At 43.6% G+C, this 19753-nt stretch overlaps 1 protein-coding gene across 5 annotated transcripts in view; it reads left to right on the top strand.

Moving 5' to 3' along the window:
- GOLM1 (golgi membrane protein 1) overlaps positions 1-19753 on the top strand; it is a 75069-nt gene that overhangs the window by 10780 nt on the left and 44536 nt on the right. For 4 of the 5 annotated variants that reach the window (XM_016961063.3, XM_016961062.4, XM_016961060.4 and 1 more), the window contains exons 2-3: positions 10157-10306; positions 11907-12086. In XM_016961063.3, the coding sequence (XP_016816552.2) occupies positions 10178-10306; positions 11907-12086 (309 nt within the window). In that variant the 5' untranslated portion in view covers positions 10157-10177. Of the gene's footprint in view, positions 1-4467; positions 4558-10156; positions 10307-11906; positions 12087-19753 lie in introns of those variants that run through there. The other variant, XM_063788546.1, reaches the window with a different exon arrangement.

Below are 19753 nucleotides of genomic sequence, written 5' to 3'. Positions count from 1 at the left end.
AATGAAATAAAGCGTGAAGACAAGATTAGAGAAAAAAAGAATGAAAAGGAATGAACAAAGCCTCCAACAAATATGGAACTATGTGAAAAGACCAAACCTATGTTTGATTGGTGTACCTGAAAGTGACGGGGAGAATGGAACCAAGTTGGAAACACTCTTCAGGATATTATCCAGGAGAACTTCCCCAACCTAGCAAGACAGGCCAACATTCAAATTCAGGAAATACAGAGAACACCACAGATACTCCTCGAGAAGAGCAACCTGAAGACACATAATTGTCAGATTCACCAAGGTTGAAATGAAGGAAAAAATGTTAAGGGCAGCCAGAGAAAAAGGTCAGGTTACCCACAAAGGGAAGCCCATCAGACTAACAGCAGATCTCTCTGCAGAACCCCTACAAGCCAGAAGAGAATGGGGGCTAATATTCAACATTCTTAAAAGAACTTTCAACCCGGAATTTCATATCTAGCCAAACTAAGCTTCATAAGTGAAGGATAAGTAAAATCCTTTACAGACAAGCAAATGCTGAGAGATTTTGTCACCACCAGGACTGCCTTACAAGAGCTCCTAAAGGAAGCACTAAATATGGAAAGGAAAAACCAGTACCAGCCACTGCAACAGCGTACCAAATTGTAAAGACCATCGACACTACGAAGAAACTGCATCAACTAATGGACAAAATAACCAGCTAACATCATAATGACAGGATCAAATTCACACATAACAATATTAACCTTAAATGTAAATGGGCTAAATGCCCCAATTAAAAGACACAGACTGGCAAATTGGATAGAGTCAAGACCCATAGGTATGCTGTATTCAGGAGACCCATCTCACATGCAGAGACACACATAGGCTCAAAATAAAGGGATGGAAGAATATTAACAAGCAATGGAAAGCAAAAACAAAAAACAAAAAACAAAAAAACAAAAAAACACACAAAAAAAACCAGGAGTTGCAGTCCTCTGAAAAAACAGACTTTAAACCAACAAAGATTTAAAAAGGGCATTACATAATGGTAAAGGAATCAATGCAACAAGAAGAGCTATCTATCCTAAATATATATATATATATACCCTTCAAATAAACAACGAATCCAGGAGCTGGTTTTTTGAAAAGATTGACAAAATAGATAGACTGCTAGCCAGACTAATAAAGAAGAAAAGAGAGAAGACTGAAATAGACACAATAAAAAATGGTAAAGGGGAGATCACCACTGATCCCACAGAAATACAAACTAAAATCAGAGGATACTATAAACACCTCTACGCAAATAAACTAGAAAATCTAGAAGAAATGGATAAATTCCTGGACACATAAACCCTCCCAAGACTAAACCAGGAAGAAGTCAAATCCCTGAATAGACCAATAACAAGTTCTGAAATTGAGGCAGTAATTAATAGCCTACCAACCAAAAAAAGCCCAGGACCAGACGGAATCACAGCCAGATTCTACCAGAGGTACAAAGAGGAGCTGGTACCATTCCTTCTGAAACTATTCCAAACAATAGAAAAAGAGGGACTCTTCCCTAACTCATTTTATGAGGCCAGCATCATCCTGATACCAAAACCTGGCCTAAACACAACAAAAAAAGAAAATTTCAGACCAATATCCCTGATGAACATCGATGGGGAAATCCTCAATAAAATACTGGCAAACCAAATCCAGCAGCACATCAAAAAGCTTATCCACTACAATCAAGTCAGCTTCATCCCTGGGATGCAAGGCTGGTTCAACATATGAATCAGTAGACGTAATCCATCACATAAACAGAACCAATGACAAAAACCACATGGTTCTCTCAATAGATGCAGAAAAGGCCTTCGATCAAATTCCACACCTCTTCATGCTAAAAACTCTCAATAAACTAGGTATTGATGGAATGTATCTCAAAATAATAAGAGCTATTTACAACAAACCCACAGCCAGTATCATACTGAATGGGCAAAAGCTGGAAGCATTCCCTTTGAAAACTGCCACAAGACAAGGATGTCCTCTCTCGTCACTCCTATTCAACATGGTATTTGAAGTTCTGGCCAGGGCAATCAGGCAAGAGAAAGAAATGTATTCATATAGGAAGAGAGGAAGTCATATTGTCCCTGTTTGCAGATGACATGATTGTATATTTAGAAAACCCCATCGTCTCAGCCTAAAATCTCCTTAAGCTGATAAGCAACTTCAGCAAAGTCTCAGGATACAAAATCAATGTGCAAAAATCACAAGCATTCCTATACACTAATAGACAAACAGCCAAATCATGAATGAGCTCCCATTCACAATTGCTACAAGGAGAATAAAATACCTAAGAGTACAACTTACAAGGGATGTGAAGGACCTCTTCAAGGAGAACTACAAACCACTGTTCAAGGAAGTAAGAGAGGACACGAACAAATGGAGAAACATTCCATGCTCATGGATCGGAAGAATCAATATCATGAAAATGGCCATACTGCCCAAAGTAATTTATAGATTCAATGCTATCGCCATCAAGCTACCATTGACTTTCTTCACAGAATTAAAAAAAAACTTTGAATTTCATATGGAACCAAAAAAGAGCTCATATAGCCAAGACAATCCTAAGCAAAAAGACAAAGCTGGAGGCATCATGCTGCCTGACTTCAAACTGTACTACAAGGCTACAGTAACCAAAACAGCATGGTACTGGTACCAAAACAGATACATAGACCAATGGAACAGAACAGAGGGCTCAGAAAGAATGCCACACATCTACAACCATCTGATCTTTGACAAAACTGACAAAAACAAGCAATGGAGAAAGGATTCCCTGTTTAATAAATGGCGTTGGGAAAACTGGCAAGCCATAAGCAGAAAACTGAAACTGGACCTCTTCCTTACACCTTGTACAAAAATTAACTCAAGATGGATTAAAGACTTAAACGTAAGACCTAAAACCATAAACACCCTAGAAGAAAACCTAGGCAGTACGTGGGCATGGGCAAAGACTTCATGACTAAAACACCAAAAGAAATGGCAACAAAAGCCAAAATAGACAAATGGGATCTAGTTAAGCTAACGAGCTTCTGCACAGCTAAAGAGGCTATCATCAGAGTGAACAGGCAGCCTACAGAATAGGAGAAAATTTTTGTAATCTGTCCATCTGACAAAGGGCTAATATCCAGACTCTACAAAGAACTTAAAGTTACAAGAAAAAAAAACCCATCAAAAACTGGGCGAAGGATATGAACAGAGACTTCTCAAAAGAAGACATTTATGCAGCCAACAAACATATGAACAAAAGATAATCATCATTGGTCATTAGGGAAATGCAAATCAAAACCATAATGAGATACCATCTCACGCCAGTTAGAATGGTGACCATTAAAAAGTCAGGAAACCACAGATGCTGGAGAGAATGGAGAAATAGGAACGCTTTTACTCTGTTGGTCGGAGTGTAAGTTAGTTCAACCATTGTGGAAAACAGTGTGGTGATTCCTCAAGGATCTAGAACTAGAAATACCATTTGACCCAGCAATCCCATTACTGGGTATATACCCAAAGGATTATAAATCATTCTATAAAGACACATGCACACGTATGTTTATTGCGGCACTGTTCACGATAGCAAAGACTTGGAACCAACCCAAATGCCCATCAGTGATAGACTAGATAAAGAAAATATGGCACGTATACACCATGGAATACTATGCAGCCATAAATGAGTTCATGTCCTTTGCCAGGGACATGGATGAAGCTGGAAACCATCATTCTCAGCAAACTAACACAGGAACAGAAAACCAAACACCACATGTTCTCATTCATAAGTGGGAGCTGAACAATGAGAAAACATGGACACAGGGAGGGAAACATCACACACCAGGGCCTGTGGTGGGGTGGGGAACTAGGGGAGGGGTAAGCATTAGGAGAAGTAACTAAATGTAGGTGAGGGGTTGATGGGTGCAGCAAACCATCATGGCACAGGTATACCTATGTAACAAACCTGCACGTTTTGCACATGTATCCCAGAGCTTAAAAAAGAACCTTCAAAAAAAAAAAAAAAACAACAAAAACTTTGGGCAAAATTTCTGTAAAGTAAAAGAACAGATGAAAAATTGAAAAAAAAATTATTCAAATGAAGGACCAAAGATTGGTTTACCTTTAATAGACAAAGAGCTTTAGCAAATCAATAAGATGAACACCCCAGTTTAAAATTGGGCAAAGAATATGAAAAGGCATTTCACCAAAATGAACATGCAGATGGCCAATAAATGAAAAGACACTCATTTGTACTCACAATTAATGTGCTTGAAAATATCACTAATGAGATTGGCAGGCATTAAAAAGTTTGTTTTCTATGTTACCACGTCGGAAAACAGGCATTCTCCTGCTGCAGAAGATTGTGATTAAAACCTCTATATGAAAAGAAGGAAAATTTTTTTTGTAGGCCTAACTGTCTTTTTGTTTGTTTTTCTGGGACAGAGTCTCACTCTGTCGCCCCCAGGCTGGAGTGCAGTGGCGCGATCTCGACTCACTGCAACCTCTGCCTCCCGGGTTCAAGTGATTCTTCTGCCTCAGCCTCCCGAGTAGCTAGGACTACAGGTGAGTACCAGCCCCGGCTACTTCTTGTATTTTTAGTAGAGATGGGGTTTCACCATATTGGTGAGGATGGTCTTGAACTCTTGACCTCGTGATCCGCTTGCCTCAGCCTCCTAAAGTGCTGGAATTACAGGCATGAGCCTCCGTGCCCAGTGAAAGGAAGGAAATTTTTAAAATATTAATATTTAACTAGAAGGTTCAAGGGGCTCATGCATTTGACAGGTTGGACCTGTTTTGGATATGGTTAAGATCTATCAAATAATTTTTTATATAGTTCAGACTTAAGGAAGGGTTGGAAAATAGTACATATAGTTCCTATATACCCTTTACCCTGTTTCCCCTTAACCATAGAATTTATCAAAATTAAGAGATTAACCTTGGTAATATCTTTTTAACCGTGCTGGCCAAGTGTTTTATAGAATGTCTGACGCATTGACTTCCTCTGAATTTTCTCCTGATAAGATTGAGGTTATGTATCCCTGGCAGGAGACTGTAGAGGTGCCGTGCCCTCCTAGTGCACCATATCAGGGGGTATGTGATGTCGATGTGCCTCATTATCAGGGATACCAAGCTTGAACATGTGGCTAAGGTGGCATCTGCCAGAATTCTTCATGTAATAGAACTGTTTTTCCCTTTGTAATTTGCCAACTATTTTGGAAGAGAGAAGCTCTATCAATATTAAAAACATACATTTTTGACCCAGAAATAGATCCACAGAGATGTGATTTATTTCATCTCCTGCAAAATGGGGATGATGATGCCCCCAAAGCTGATACGAGCCCCTGTATTGAGCAGTGCCTCACAACAGTAAGCTCGCTGTTGGTTCATCTCAAGCTCCTTGAGGCCAGCTAGGTTTGGAACTCAGGACTTTTTTCAGAATTCAGGTAACATTGGGCATTTATTGTATATTATGTGACAGCCCCAGGAGGATCTAGGACAGCACCGCATGCTCAAACACTCATCTTTCTGCAGTGAAATGTATGAGCATTCACATGAAAGGAGGAAGATAAAGACTATAAGTAGCTTCAGATAAGTTCTGATCAGACCTTGATCTCAGTTCAGGTTTTGTTGCTGGAAAAGTTTTTAAAAATTTCTCTTGAGTTTTTAGAGACCGTTTTGGATTTCAAAGTTGTGAATAAGGGACTGTACACATAGGTAAGAGTTCGTAAACACAGAGATGGATGTACAGTTCCACATCTGCAGATTAAACTAGCTGTTCACAAGGTACTTAGGCCTGGCTGGGCATGGTGGCTCACGCCCATAATCCCAGCACTTTGGGAGGCCGAGGCAGGCAGATCACTTGAGGCCGAGAATTCGAGACCAGCCTGGCCAACATAGTGAAACACTGTCTCTACTAAAAGTACAAAAAAAACTAGCTGGGTGTGGTGGTGGCCACCTCTAATCCCAGCTACTCAGGAGGCTGAGATGGGAGAATCCTTTGACCCTGGGAGGCGGAGGTTGCAGTGAGCCAAGTTCGTGCCACTGCACTCTAGCCTGGGTGACAGAGCAAGACTCTATCTCAGAAAAACAAACAAAAATTAGGCCTACTGTGGTTGCATCTGTACTGAACATGTATGGACTTTTTTGTGATTAGTTCCTAAACATATGGCTTAACAGCTAATTACATAGCATTTATATTGTACTAAGTATTATAAGTAATGTAGACATGGTTTAAAGCCTAGAGGAGGATGTGCCTGGGTTGGATTCACATAGTATGCCATTTTATATAAGAGACTTGAACATCCTTGGCTTTTGGTGTCCTCAGGGGGTCCTGGAACCAATCCCCAGTGAATACTGAGGGACAGCTGTGTAAGGTTGTTTATGGTAGCATTGTTGGAAATAAGCCTGGAAAACCTTGACTGTTTCTCTGTAGGAGATCAGTTAAGCAGATCTTGGCACACAGTGGTGCCCTATTCAGCCCTTTGAAAAGAATGGAGCAAACCATAATGTGCTACTAAAAAAGGGGAGGCAAGATGTGTTACTAAGAAATACACAGCATTTACAGAAGAGTGTGAATGGTGTGATCTTGTTTGGATTAAAATAAATATATTGATGCTTATATATGCATCTAGAAACATCTAGAATAGCGGCTATACATATGAATCACCTGGGGAGGTTAAAAAATACGAATATCCGGGCCTTGCCCTAAACCCCATTGAATTAGAAATGCAGGGGTGGGGGCCAGGTGTGATGGCTCACACCTGTACTCCCAGCACTTTAGGAGGCTGAGGCGGGAGGATCACTGAGCCCAGGAGTTTGAGACCAGCTTGAGCAACATAGTGAGACCCCATCTCTACAAAAATAGAAAAAATTAGCTGGGCGTGGTGGCACACACCTGTAGTCCCAGCTACTTGGGAAGCTGAGGTGGGAGGATCACTTGAGCCCAGGAAGTTGGGGAAGCTGAGGTGGGAGGATCACTTGAGCCCAGGAAGTCGAGGCTGGGATCACACCACTAGGCAGCTATTTCAGCCTGGGCGACAGAGTGAGTGTGTCAGCCTGAGCAACAGAGTGAGACCCTGTCTCAAGAAAAAAAAAAAAAAAAGGAAAGAAAAGAAATGCAGTGGTGGAGCCCAGGTATTGATATTTTAAAAAGTGTCAGGCTGGGCACGGTGGCTCATGCCTGTAATCCCAGCACTTTGGGAGGCCGAGGCGGGTGGATCACGAGGTCAGGAGATCGAGACTATCCTGGCTAACAGGGAGGAACTTCGTCTCTACTAAAACTACAAAAAATTAGCCAGGCGTGGTGGCGGGTGCCTGTAGTCCCAGCTACTCGGGAGGCTGAGGCAGGAGAATGGCATGAACCTGGGAGGCGGAGCTTGCAGTGAACCTAGATCACGCCACTGCACTCCAGCCTGGGTGACAGAGAGAGACTCCATCTCAAAAAAAAAAAAAAAAAAAAAAAAAAATGGTGTCCCAGGTGTTGCTGATGCCCCTTGAGTGTTGAGGACCACTGGAACAGAAGGACCCAGATGTTAGAAAATGTTATCCCTTTCCTTTGGAGTAGGATGAGGGGGATGTAATTTATCCTTTTTTTTTTTTTTTTTTTTTTTTTTTTGAATCAGAGTCTCGCTCTATCCCCCAGGCTGGAGTGCAGTGGTGTGATCTTGGCTCACTGCAAGCTCCGCCTCCTGGGTTCAAGCTTTTCTCCTGTCTCAGCCTCTTGAGTAGCTGGGACTACAGGCATGCGCCACCATGCCTGGCTGCTTTTGTATTTTTAGTAGAGATGGAGTTTCACCACGTTGGCCAGGCTGGTCTCAAATTCCTGACTTCAGGCCATCTACCTGCCTTGGCCTCCCAAAGTGCTGGGATTACAGGCATGAGCCACTGCACCTGACCAATTTATACTCTACTGTGTGTAGTTTCCTATTTTTTCCTTAGCAAAAGCCATTTGGAAAAGTCCCTGCCACCCCCTCTTGTATTTGTACTTTTATATTTTAAAAACAAGGTTAGCTGGGCGTGGTGGCTTATGCCTATATTCCCAGCACTTTGGGAGAACGAGGCAGGCGGATCACCTGAGGTTGGGAGTTCCAGACCAGCCTGACCAACATGGAGAAACCCCGTCTCTACTAAAAATACAAAATTAGCTGGCCGTGGTGGTGCATGCCTGTAATCCCAGCTACTCGGGAAGCTGAGGCAGGAGAATTGCTTTAACCCGGGAGGCGGAGGTTGTGGTGAGCTGAGATCACACCATTGCACTCCAGCCTGGAAAACAAGAGCAAAACTCCGTCTCAAAAAAAAAAAAAAAAAAAAAAAAAAAAATCATTGAGGCTGGGTGCACTGGCTCATACCTGTAATCCCAGTACTTTGAGGGGCCCAGATGGGAGGATCACTTGAGGTCAGGAATTTGAGGCCAACCTAGGCAATAGTGAGACCCTGTCTGTACAAAAATTGTTTTAAAAAATTAGCTGGGCATGGTGGCCCATGCCTGTAGTCCCAGCTACTTGAGAGGTTGAGGGCAGGAGGATTATTTGAGCCCAAGAGTTTGAGGCTTCAGTGAGCCACAATTGCGCGACTGACTCCACCCTGGGCGACAGAGACCCTGTCTCTAAAATAAATAAACAAAAATTTTAAAAAGTTTAAGAGTCAAGAGACTCTTGTGATCAAGAGTCTCTTGAGTATATTCAGTGCTTGCTGATATCAGCTGATAATTGAAAGAAAAACGTTGTTTCCCCTTTCATCCTGAGAGGCCAGAAGCTGGTAAGACATGAGCACAGGTCAGAATTTCCACCCATGGGAATTCTGGGGGTGCTTTATTTTAGATGATTCGGCTAGATTGCTTCTTTATCCCCTGGCAGGCCCCCATACTAGTAGCTAGCTGTTAAGAAAAAGGAAGCCTTTTGATGACCCACCTGAAAAGACCATAGGGTGTGGATCAGTTCTCCCATGTTCTCACTGGTGAGAATTGGGTTTTGCAGGTGAATCCTTGGTGGTATCCTCTTCCTTCCCCGTCCGTTGTCTTTTTTGCCCACCATCCCCTTTTCCTCCTCTGTTGCTAGACACCCCTGGTGTAAAAGGCTCTCTGTGCTCAAAGGCTGTTTGTTGCAGTGCAGCCACGCGCTCACTCTGATAAGGTTCTGTTTTATCTGGCTCGGGAAAAGCCATTTGGAAAAGTCTACTTTCCTTGTTCCTAGAGACCAATGCTTGCATCCAGGCAGACCTGGCTTTGAATTGAAGCCCATTAACAAAATTTATGGCATCTTTCTTCTAAGCTGTATTTCTGTAGCTCTCACACAGAGGCACTGTTTTTCCTAACATGAGGTGTACAATGCAGCAGTTGCACAGATACGGTCCCTAAAGTGAGAAATGAATGTTCGAAAGAAGGTGCTCTTGTTTGGCATGGAGTGAATGCCTTGTTTCCACCTCAAATCCTAAGATGGAACACATTTTTCCTGGTGACTTCAGGCAGATGGCACACCTCCCACTTCCGTTGTGTGTCATGAAGGAGGAGACACTTCTATAGCCAGGGCTGTGCCTGAATAATGATGTACATGGGGGGAGTTCACATTCACCTCCAGAATGGGTTTCCTGCTTTGCTTGAGAAATGCTTTAATTGGGTGTCATTAGTAATCCTGTCAAGGGTAAAAAAAAACCTCCCTTGTTAGGAATCAAAGCAAAAAGCTCTCTCTGAGGAGTAATGAGGAATATACTCTTTCTAATATGATGCGGAAGCACTTAATATTTGTTATTGGTGTTTACAGAAATGATTACTTCTCAAACATTGCTGCTTACAGAAATGATTAATTCTCAAACTATGCCGGGAAGGTGAGTATGGTAATGATTTTACAAGGGAGGAATCTGAAGTGTAAGAGGAATCATGTCTTGCCCCAGGTCTCGAGCTAATCTGTGGCAGGTTTCGGGGCGGTGCCTGCTCCTCCGAGCCTGTCCTGGGAACTGGCCACACTGCCCTGGGTGCACAGCACCATGGGCTCTGTGCGTGCCGTTCACATACTCTTCTCCCTTGACAGCTTTGCACGTCAAGGAGAAGCTACCAGCCCACGCTTCTTGGCAAGACTCCTTTCCTCTTGGTTGTAAGGATGATACGGTCTGCTTCGGAGATGATAAAACTAGTATTGATGTTTATTTATTTGCTTTTACTTGGCAGATTCTCAGTGCTGATTTTGAGATGATGGGCTTGGGAAACGGGCGTCGCAGCATGAAGTCGCCGCCCCTTGTGCTGGCCGCCCTGGTGGCCTGCATCATCGTCTTGGGCTTCAACTACTGGATTGCGAGCTCCCGGAGCGTGGACCTCCAGGTGTTTTGTTTTCTTTATTGTTATGTTTATTTTATGTTTATGTTTTGTTTATTTTGTTATGATGGGGTCCCAGGGGTTTGTTGTTTATTGCCAGCCAGGGCGTTTTGTGCAGGGCACATGCTTGTAAGGTGAGTTTAGGGCTCTGCACACCCCCACAGCCCTGGGCCAGATCCCAAGCAGCTTTGGGTGGGAGAGGTCCCCTCTGTGGTTGTGTAGGATTGCGGTTGTGGTATCCCTCCCTGCCTTTCCTGTGAGTTAACAGCATTCATTTGAGCTACTGGGGTGGTTCTGGGAAGACAGCTTGCTTACGTACACTGGCCATAGTCCGTTGTTTGCGGTCCTCCGGCCCACAAGATATCGAAGAGTAGTATTGGAAGTGTGCTTGGATGATGGGTGTAAGAAATATGTTTTTAAAGGTACCAATCTTTATCTTCATCACTTAATGATAATAATAATTTTAACTTCCTCATTTACCGGTGCAGTCATGGGTCAGGTACAGTGCTGAGCAGTGACAAAGACGCTCCTCTTGATTGAACTTGAGTTGGGCCCTTCTGAGCCATCTTCTTGACTAGGCCTTGATCTTGGCACCTCCCAACTCTCACTGCCTGTCTTTGGCCTGCCCAGCCCAGTCCTAGCAAAGGATCCCACGAAGCCATCCTTCTACCCCTGATCCTTGACCAAGTTCCTCATCCCTACCCTTGCTGTCTAAGTCCTTGGCCTGCGTTTAGCAAGAATCTTGTTAGGCCAGTTTAGCAAGAATCCCCCTACTCTGGGGGCGATTTCCATCCACTGACTCCCCGCACTGTGCTCGTTGGCTATAAATCCCTAGCTGTCTTTGATGTGTTCGGTATTGAGCACAATTTCCCTCTCCTATTGCAATCGTTTTGAATAGTCTTTCTTACCATTTTAATGAATGTCAGAATAATTTCTCTTTCACAGTACTTTATACAAATTATCTCCTTTTGTGCACAAACTCCACAAGGTTGGGACTTGACTTTCCTCATTTCACAGGGGGTCAGACTGAGGCACCAAGAGGTTGAGGTGGAGCAGGGATTCCAACCTGCATGGGCTTAGCCGTGGCACCCCAGCCCGTCTGTGCTCTGTCCTGTTCTCACACTTACCCTCCTGGGCTTGTACTCCCTGTGTCTCAGCTTCCACGGGAGTTCCTGTTCTCTGGGCAGATGAGGTCTGCTTGTCTGGAGTTGGAGAACTGAATCTGTTTTCAGAAATTGTATCTGCTAAAGAGTTGTTAAGTGCTTTGTTAGCAGCGAAGAAGAACTAAATATTTGAGCATCATCTCATGCCAGGTAAAGCATGAGGCATTCTATGCACTTAGCACATTTAAGCCTCACAAATACCCAGTGGGAAGTGTGGTGTGAGTGCGCAGAGCCTTCCTTCACTTACACTGACAGAGACCATTTTTTCCAGAAGAAACCGCTCCAGCTTCTGTCCAGTTGACTTAAAACACAGCCTTGGGCACTTGTGTGTATGAGACTGGTGCTGGCCCTGGGCCCCAAGGTGGTCTTTGTGGAGGGCGCTCAGGTGGTCCAGGCTCCTCAGGTAACTTGGCATCAGCCCTAATGCCACGGTCTCCTTGTAGACACGGATCATGGAGCTGGAAGGCAGGGTCCGCAGGGCGGCTGCGGAGAGAGGCGCCGTGGAGCTGAAGAAGAACGAGTTCCAGGGAGAGCTGGAGAAGCAGCGGGAGCAGCTTGACAAAATCCAGTCCAGCCACAACTTCCAGCTGGAGAGCGTCAACAAGCTGTACCAGGACGAAAAGGCAAGGCCTGCTTTGTTTCCTCTCAGTTCTTTTCTAAGGGATGGTGTCTACATTGTCTGTTTCTTCTTGGTGGGAGGATGAGCAAGCGGCTGGGTTTAGATTTATGTAATTATGTGGAAAGAGCCTATTGATCAAGCTTTGGGCATTCTCTCCCTTTCCCCTCCAAGTCCCTGGCTGGGCTTGCGGTGAAGCCTTTTGCAGTGGTAATAAACAAGAGAAATGCAGAAGAACAATTTCAGATTCATCCTCCTATTGGCTTTTTTTTTTCTCCTATTGGTTTTTTTTCTTCCCACTTTCCACAAACATGTATTAAATACCTACTCTGTGCCAGGCCTATGCCAGGTGCTTATATCTCAGAGAAGAATAATATTTGTGCCCTCCAAGGATCTAATGGAGGAGAGGAGAGGCAGACTCTACTAAATACTAACAGAGAAAGTAGGGGACTGCACACTGGCTTTTAAGCTAAGAAAAAAACCAACAAATCCCGCGTAGATTAAAAGGGGCCTTCCTGCTAATTAAAATATCTAAGCTTTATGTGTCATTTTTTTTTTTTTTTTTTTTGAGATGGAGTTTGGCTCTGTCGCCCAGGCTGGAGTGCAATGGCGCAATCTTGGCTCACTGCACCCTCTGCCTCCCAGGTTCAAGCGATTCTCCTGCCTCAGCCTCCTGAGTAGCTGCGATTACAGGTGCCTGCCACCACGCCCAGCTAATTTTTATATTTTTAGTAGAGACAGGGTTTTCACCATTTTGGCCAGGATGGTTTCGATCTCTTGACCTCGTGATCCACCTGCCTCAGCCTCCCAGAGTGCTAGGATTACAGGTGTGAGCCACCATGCCCGGCCTGGTTTTCTTATGTAGGAATATATGACTCTACTTTCTTTATTAAATTGTGTAACTGTGTGAGTTACTAATATCTCTATCCCAGAGTGCATCAAACTTTGGCCTCTATTATTAACTAGAAAAATTTGGCTTTTTTTTTTTTTTTTTTTTTTGAGATGGAGTTTCCCTCTTGTTGTCCAGGCTGGAGTGCAATGGCGCCCTCTTGGCTCACTGCAACCTCTGCCTCCCGGGTTCAAGCAATTCTCCTGCCTCAGCCTCCCAAGTAGCTGGGACTACAGGCATGTGCCACCACGCCCAGCTAATTTTTTGTATTTTTAGTAGCGATGGGATTTCGCCATGTTGGTCAGGTTGGTCTCGAACTCCTGACTTCAGGTGATGTACCCCTCTTGGCCTCCCAAAGTGCTGAGATTACAGGCATGAGCCACCGCACCCGGCCTGAAAAATTTGGCTTTTATAATGCATGTACCTCTCTCTCTGGAGTGGCTAATTTATTGGAAGAATGTTGTAGCTCAACTTCCATTATCTTGAATTGTCTCAGAAAATGAATTATTTCCAGGAAGGGACTCAGACTTTTCTCGCATAACTGATTTAAAATGCAAGAAGTACTTTTTTTGTTGTTTAATTTGCAGAGTACTTTCCTATATTTGCAAGCTCATATTTCTTCTCTGGGAATTGTGCATAATGTTGTTGTAATAAAGTGCTTCTTTATGTTTCTTCCCTTTTGTCACTGGTGAGATATGCTTTTTGTGCTCCTGAAATCCCCTTTAACCTCATCTCTCAAAAAGAAAAAGAAAAAAAAGAGCATCAAGTAGTTATTTGAAAAGAGAGTCTGTTTCCACAGTTTTTCTCTTTTAGAATATGCGATATAAATGTCTTTTCATTTTGGTGAGCAAGGGTGGGTTCTCACATCAAACCTTAGCTGCAGGAGGATTTTAGCTGTGGTTTTGTGGTAGGAGGCATGGAACTTGTGAGTCAGGCAGACCCGGGTTTAAAGTTTCCTCAGCTGTGTGATTTTAGGCAAGTCACTTAAATTCTCTGGATCTGTTTTCTCAACTGTCAAGTGGAAATGAGAAAGGAATCTCACAGGGTGCCTGTGAGGATTGAATGAGATAATATTTATAAAGCGTTTAACCCAGTGCTCAACCTAGAATGAAAGCTCAGCAGCTGGTGGTTGGTATTATTACACCGAATTGTACCAACGGCAGTCGAGGCCATGATCACAGCAGCAGTGGTGGGCGCAGTCGTAAGCCACCGCAGCAGCGGTGATAATGTTATCTCTTTCTGTATGGACTTTGTCTTAGTCTGTTTAAGGCTGCTATAACAAAATATCAAACTGAGCAGCGTATAAACAACAAATATTTATTCTCACGGGTCTGGAGGCTGGGAAGTCAGAGATCAAGACGGGGCAGATTCATCTGGTGAGGGCCCACTTCCAGGTTCATGGATGCCTTCTTCTTGCGGTGTCCTTGCCTGGTGGAAGGGGCAAGGCAGCTCTCTGGGGCCTCTTTTATGGCACTAATCCCATGTATGAGGGCTTGACTCTCCCAGAGGTCTCAGCTCCTAACATTATCGCCTCCATTTGGTATTTGGTGATTTGGCTTCAATGTGTGGATTTTGAAGGACACCCACACTCAGACCGTAGCAGATTTTTTTTTTCCTCCCAAATTGAAACCATGAAACCAAATTGTGCTAGCTTTAAAAAGAGTTAGGAAGACATCGAGGGAGGTGGAACCAAGAGCAAGCAGTGTGGTGGGGCTATGGAAGGAGAACGATGACAGGCACCACACCAGCCACAGGAGTGAACGTTTCCTGAGCCTATGCTTGGCCAGACGTGAGGCTGAGCATTTCACAGGGACTGTTTCATTAATTCCTCCCAGCAGTCTGACGAGATTGGGGCTCATATTATTAGTGAATGGAAGCTCAGAGAGTTAGCAGCTGTCACCAGGATGACACCTAGACCCTAGAGAGCCCCCAGGCCAGCCTCCACCCCTGCACACTGGCCGCCGCCTTCCTTCAGTGCAGACACAACTTCTTGGCTGCCCACACCTGAAGGGCGCCAAGGTGGAGGGGAAGGGGGATAGAGGAAACCAGATGGGCTTGAGTTGGTCAGTGCTGAAGCTGGTGATGGGTACATGGGAGTTCAGCATGCTAGCTTGTTTACCTTTGTCTGCATTAAAGACTTCACAGTAGAAACTTTAAAAACATCTTCTTTAGATCTCCTTGCTTCCAAAGACTGCTGTGTTCTAACTAGCTCTATTTTGGCTACATGGATGAGCTGATCCTTCACCTAAATACTTTTTTATACATTGTCTGTCTTTTTTTTTTTTTTTTTTTTAATCTTAGAAGGTTAGCATTTGTGGTTAGAACTGGAACAAGTCTCCTTAAAAAAATTTTAAAGAACCATGGTGATTCTCAGCCGTGGGAGGAGCTGGGGTGTGGGGACCTGTGGCTGGGGGTGGTTTGCAAATGACACCTGACCTAGAGATTTCCCTGCCTGTCTCTGCCAGCGTTCCTCACCTCAAGCAGTCACTGTCACTCTGGGTAGGTGTTGTATCCCTCAAGTTTGGGGCTGGACAAAAGCTTGGAAACCAAACCTGTCATCAGGGAAAATGTGAACAAACACCTGTTCATAATGAAATTACTGCTTTGGGTAGACCCTGTCTGATAGAATTTTCTATGATGGCAGAAATGTTTATAGTACAGTAGCCACCAGCCACATGAGTCTAATGAATACCTGAAATGTGGCTAGTGGGACTGAAGAACTGAATTTTATTTAATTTTATCGAACTTAAATGTAAATAGCCAAATAATGGTCACATTGGACAGCACGGGTTTGTGTGGTTGGCAGAACGCTGGGGAAAACCTTGTTTGGGCCTCTGAGTCATAGGGAGCCATGTTCCTCAGTGGAGCGGAGGGCAGAGTCTGAGTCTCCTGTGGTTCCTTGGTGCCTTTCCCCCTTCTCTGTAAGGTTCGGGAGCAGTGTGGGCAATTGGGCAATGGAAGATGAAATCACCTTCGACCTGGGGAGTTGTGCACCCCCCTGAAAGTAAGTCTCTGCAGCTTGCTGGTGTTCTGATGCAGAATGATCTGTTCAGCTTATCAAATCAGCTTTTGTTTACACCCCAGCTTGGGGTTTTGATCTTATTTGTTATGGAAGTTGTTTCAGAGCAATCCGTCCTCACCTGGCTGCTCGTGACAACCACCTGCAAGCTCATGAACAAAATACAGATTAAAAGTATACACTAGATCAGACTCTCTGGATGTTTGGGCTCAGAATATAGAATTTTAAAAAATAACTCACATATACATAAACATACACATATTCATACATGTACTTTTTTTTTTTTTCTAAACTTCCAGACCGCTGTGATGCAGCTAGCTGATCTAGAAACCGGTGATTGAGATCAAGTGTTTTGCAGAATTACACTTTTAAAAATAAAAATGCATTGTCAAGGTTATCTTTTTTTCAGTTTCCTTTTTACCCTTCTTCAGTGAAGTGATTTAAAAATTAAAGGGCATTGTAATTAAGATGTATGCAGTCATGCGCCACATGTGATGTTTTGGTCAATTATGGACCCATCAAATTCTAATCTTTTCTATGTTCAGATACACAAATACTACTTTTACTGTATCTTTTCTGTGTTTAGATACACAAATACTTACCACTGTGTTACAAGGCCTGCAGTATTCAGTACAGTCCCATGCTGTACAGGTTTGTAGCCTGGGAGCAGTAGGCCGTAGCATACAGCCTAGGTGTACAGTAGGCTATAATATCCAGGTTTGTATAAGTGCATTCTATGATGGTTACACAAAGACAAAATCTCATAATGATGCATTTCTCAGAGCCTATCCCCATCATTAAGCAATGCATGACTGTAATTCATCTAAATGTAATTTGATAGAGCTGTTACAAAGTAATTGAGTTAATACTTGTTTTTCTGAGGGATTTCTTTCATCTTTACCCACATTTACTGGAATCCTTGAACATTTTTCAAAGCTGTGCCAGATTGGAAACTTACTCATCACTGCTTTTTTCCCAGAATAGCCATCTCACCCAGGATTTGTGTATACGTGGATCTCGAGGTCCTCAGCACTGAGACAGGCTTGCTCAGACACCCCTTAGAATGTCACCCAGGGTGGGTGGGCAAGTGTAAGACATTGCATGAGCTTCTCAACAGCTGTGTGATGGTGACATAATGAGACATAGAATGGTTTTCTTATGAAATAGCTGGACATGCAGAGAGGTCAGATGAATAATCTCACACCTGCGTGCCCCTCACCCAGATATTATTTAAAGCAAAAAACATCATAAATACAGTGAAGGTTCTCTATGTTCCCCTTCTCCGTCTCTTCTCTCCTTTCCCTCCTGCCTGTACAACCACTGTTGTGAATGTTAATGATTGTCTTTGTAGCTTATATTTCTGAACTATTACTATACACGTTCAAAAACAACATGTATATTTTTTCTCTGGTTTTAATGTATATGTTTGGTCGCTATCATTTTATAACTTGCTTTTTGTAGTCACCATTGTTTTTGAGGTCTTTATTGATTTGATAGATTTAGTTCATTCTTTCTGACTGCTGTACCCTCTTTCTTTGTATAAATATACCCCAGTTTATTTACCCACTCCTTATTGTAAGCCTTTGTTTCTAGTTTTTTACTCCTTGAGAGAAGGTACAGTGAGTATACTCATACAGTGCTGCTCAGGCACCTGGGGGTTTTCCAAGCTTGCAGTGTTTGCCAACTACAGTTTGGGACCTTTTAGTGAGCTATGCTTAATAATTTAGTGGATAATGACCCACGTCTTAAAAAACTAAAAATATTAGAGTGTTATTGTATATGTTAACTGTTGCGTTATGAAACTATTATTGCTTTTTTTTTTTCTTTTTGAGACAGAGTCTCACTCTGTTGCCCAGGCTGGAGTGCAGTGGCACGATCTCGGCTCACTGCAACCTCCACCTCCACCTCACAGCGTTTCTCGCAGCCTCCCAAGTAGCTGGGATTACAGACCTGCACCACCACACCCGGCTAATTTTTGTATTTTTAGTAGAGACGGGGTTTCTCCTTGTTGGCCAGGCTGGTCTCGAACTCCTGACTTCAAGTGATCCACCTGCCTTGGCCTCCCAAAGTGCTGGGATTACAGGCATGAGCTACCATGCCTGACCACCATTGTTGCATTTTATATTAAAAAAAAAAAAAAATAGGTGCTTTGGGAGGCTAAGGCGGGAGGATTGCTTGAGGCCAGGAGTTCAAGACCAGCCTGGGCAACATACTGAGACCCTGTCTCTACAGAAAATTAAAAAGTAACTGGGAATGGTTGTTGCATGCCTGTAGTCCTAGCTACTCAGGAAGCTGAGGTGGGTGGATCACTTGAGCCCAGGAGTTTGAGGTTCAATGAACTATAATTGCACCACTGTGCTCCAGCCTAGGTGACAGAGCGAGACCCTGTTTCTAAATATACGTGTGTGTGTGTGTGTGTACATGTATATATGTGTGTAAATGTTTGTACTGAATCACAAGATAAAATTTATCGTTGTGGGTCATGGTCAAAAGAGTCTGGAAAGATATAGAGATACACCTGGATGTTAAGTAGCTGGATGGTTGTACATCCTCTCATTTTTATTAGCTGTTGCCACAGAACGTTCCTGCTGTTATATTTCACTTTGTACAACTTCCTGGCCTGCAGATCAGATCCTTTGGCCCTACATTTCTGTGTGTAATATTTCACTCTTTTCTTATTTCTTCCAATCTAAGTTTTGCGCCTGATCAATTAGCTTATCTCATGGGTTTGAGACTGTTACTTAGTAAAAGTTCGAGTTCGTGGTAAATGAATGAATGGGAATCTCAGTCCATGTACCAGTACTTACTGGATGTCTAGGATGTGCTTGGGGCCCTGTGTCCTTAGCAGCTTGAATGCTGTTTTGGAGGAAGATGAGATTCCCTCACATATCTAGAGAATAATCAGGTTTTTTTTTTTTTTTTTTTTTTTTTTTGAGGTGGAGTCTCGCTCTGTCGCCCAGGCTGGAGTGCAGTGGCATGATCTCAGCTCACTGCAACCTCCGCCTCCTGGGTTCAAGCAGTTATCTGCCTCAGCCTCCCAAGTAGCTGGGATTACAGTAACGTGCCACCACACCCGGCTAATTTTTGTGTTTCTAGTAGAGACAGGGTTTCACCATCCTGGCCAGGCTGGTCTTGAACTCCTGACCTCGTGATCCGCCCACCTTGGCCTCCCAAAGTACTGGGATTAGAGGCGTGACCCACTGTGCTGGGTGAAAATAATCAATGTTTAACAGCAGGTGGAGTTACATGAAAGGAGAGATGGGTACTGGCTAAAGCAGTTGCAGTTTTGTTTTGTTTTTTTCTCTAAAAAGATTGGCTTTAGGTCGGACACGGTGGCTCACGCCTGTAATCCCAGCACTTTGGGAGGCTGAGGCAGGCAGATCATGAGGTCAGGAGATCCAGACCAGCCTCGCCAACATGGTGAAACCCTGTCTCTACCAAAAATACAAAAAATTATCCGTGTGTGGTGGCAGGCACCTGAAATCCCAGCTACTCTGCAGGCTGAGGCAGGAGAATCGCTTGAACCCGGGAGGCGGAGGTTGCAGTGAGCCAGGACTGCACTACTGCACTCCAGCCTGGGTGACAAAGTGAGACTCCATCTCAAAAAAAAGAAAAAAAAATTGGCTTTGAGCCTTGGAGACTAAAATGGGATTTAGAGAAGGGTAGAAGGGCAGCATTTCAGTGCAGTCAGAGGATTAGAGAAGGAATGTGGAGGTGTGACAGGTCCCACCTAAGTTGGGAAGAGTGTTGCGAGATAAAGATGTAA

The sequence above is a fragment of the Pan troglodytes genome, chromosome 11 (assembly GCF_028858775.2).
Source record: "Pan troglodytes isolate AG18354 chromosome 11, NHGRI_mPanTro3-v2.0_pri, whole genome shotgun sequence".
In the NCBI taxonomy this organism is placed as follows: Eukaryota; Metazoa; Chordata; class Mammalia; order Primates; family Hominidae; genus Pan; species Pan troglodytes.
This window is presented reverse-complemented; position numbering and strand designations above follow the sequence as displayed.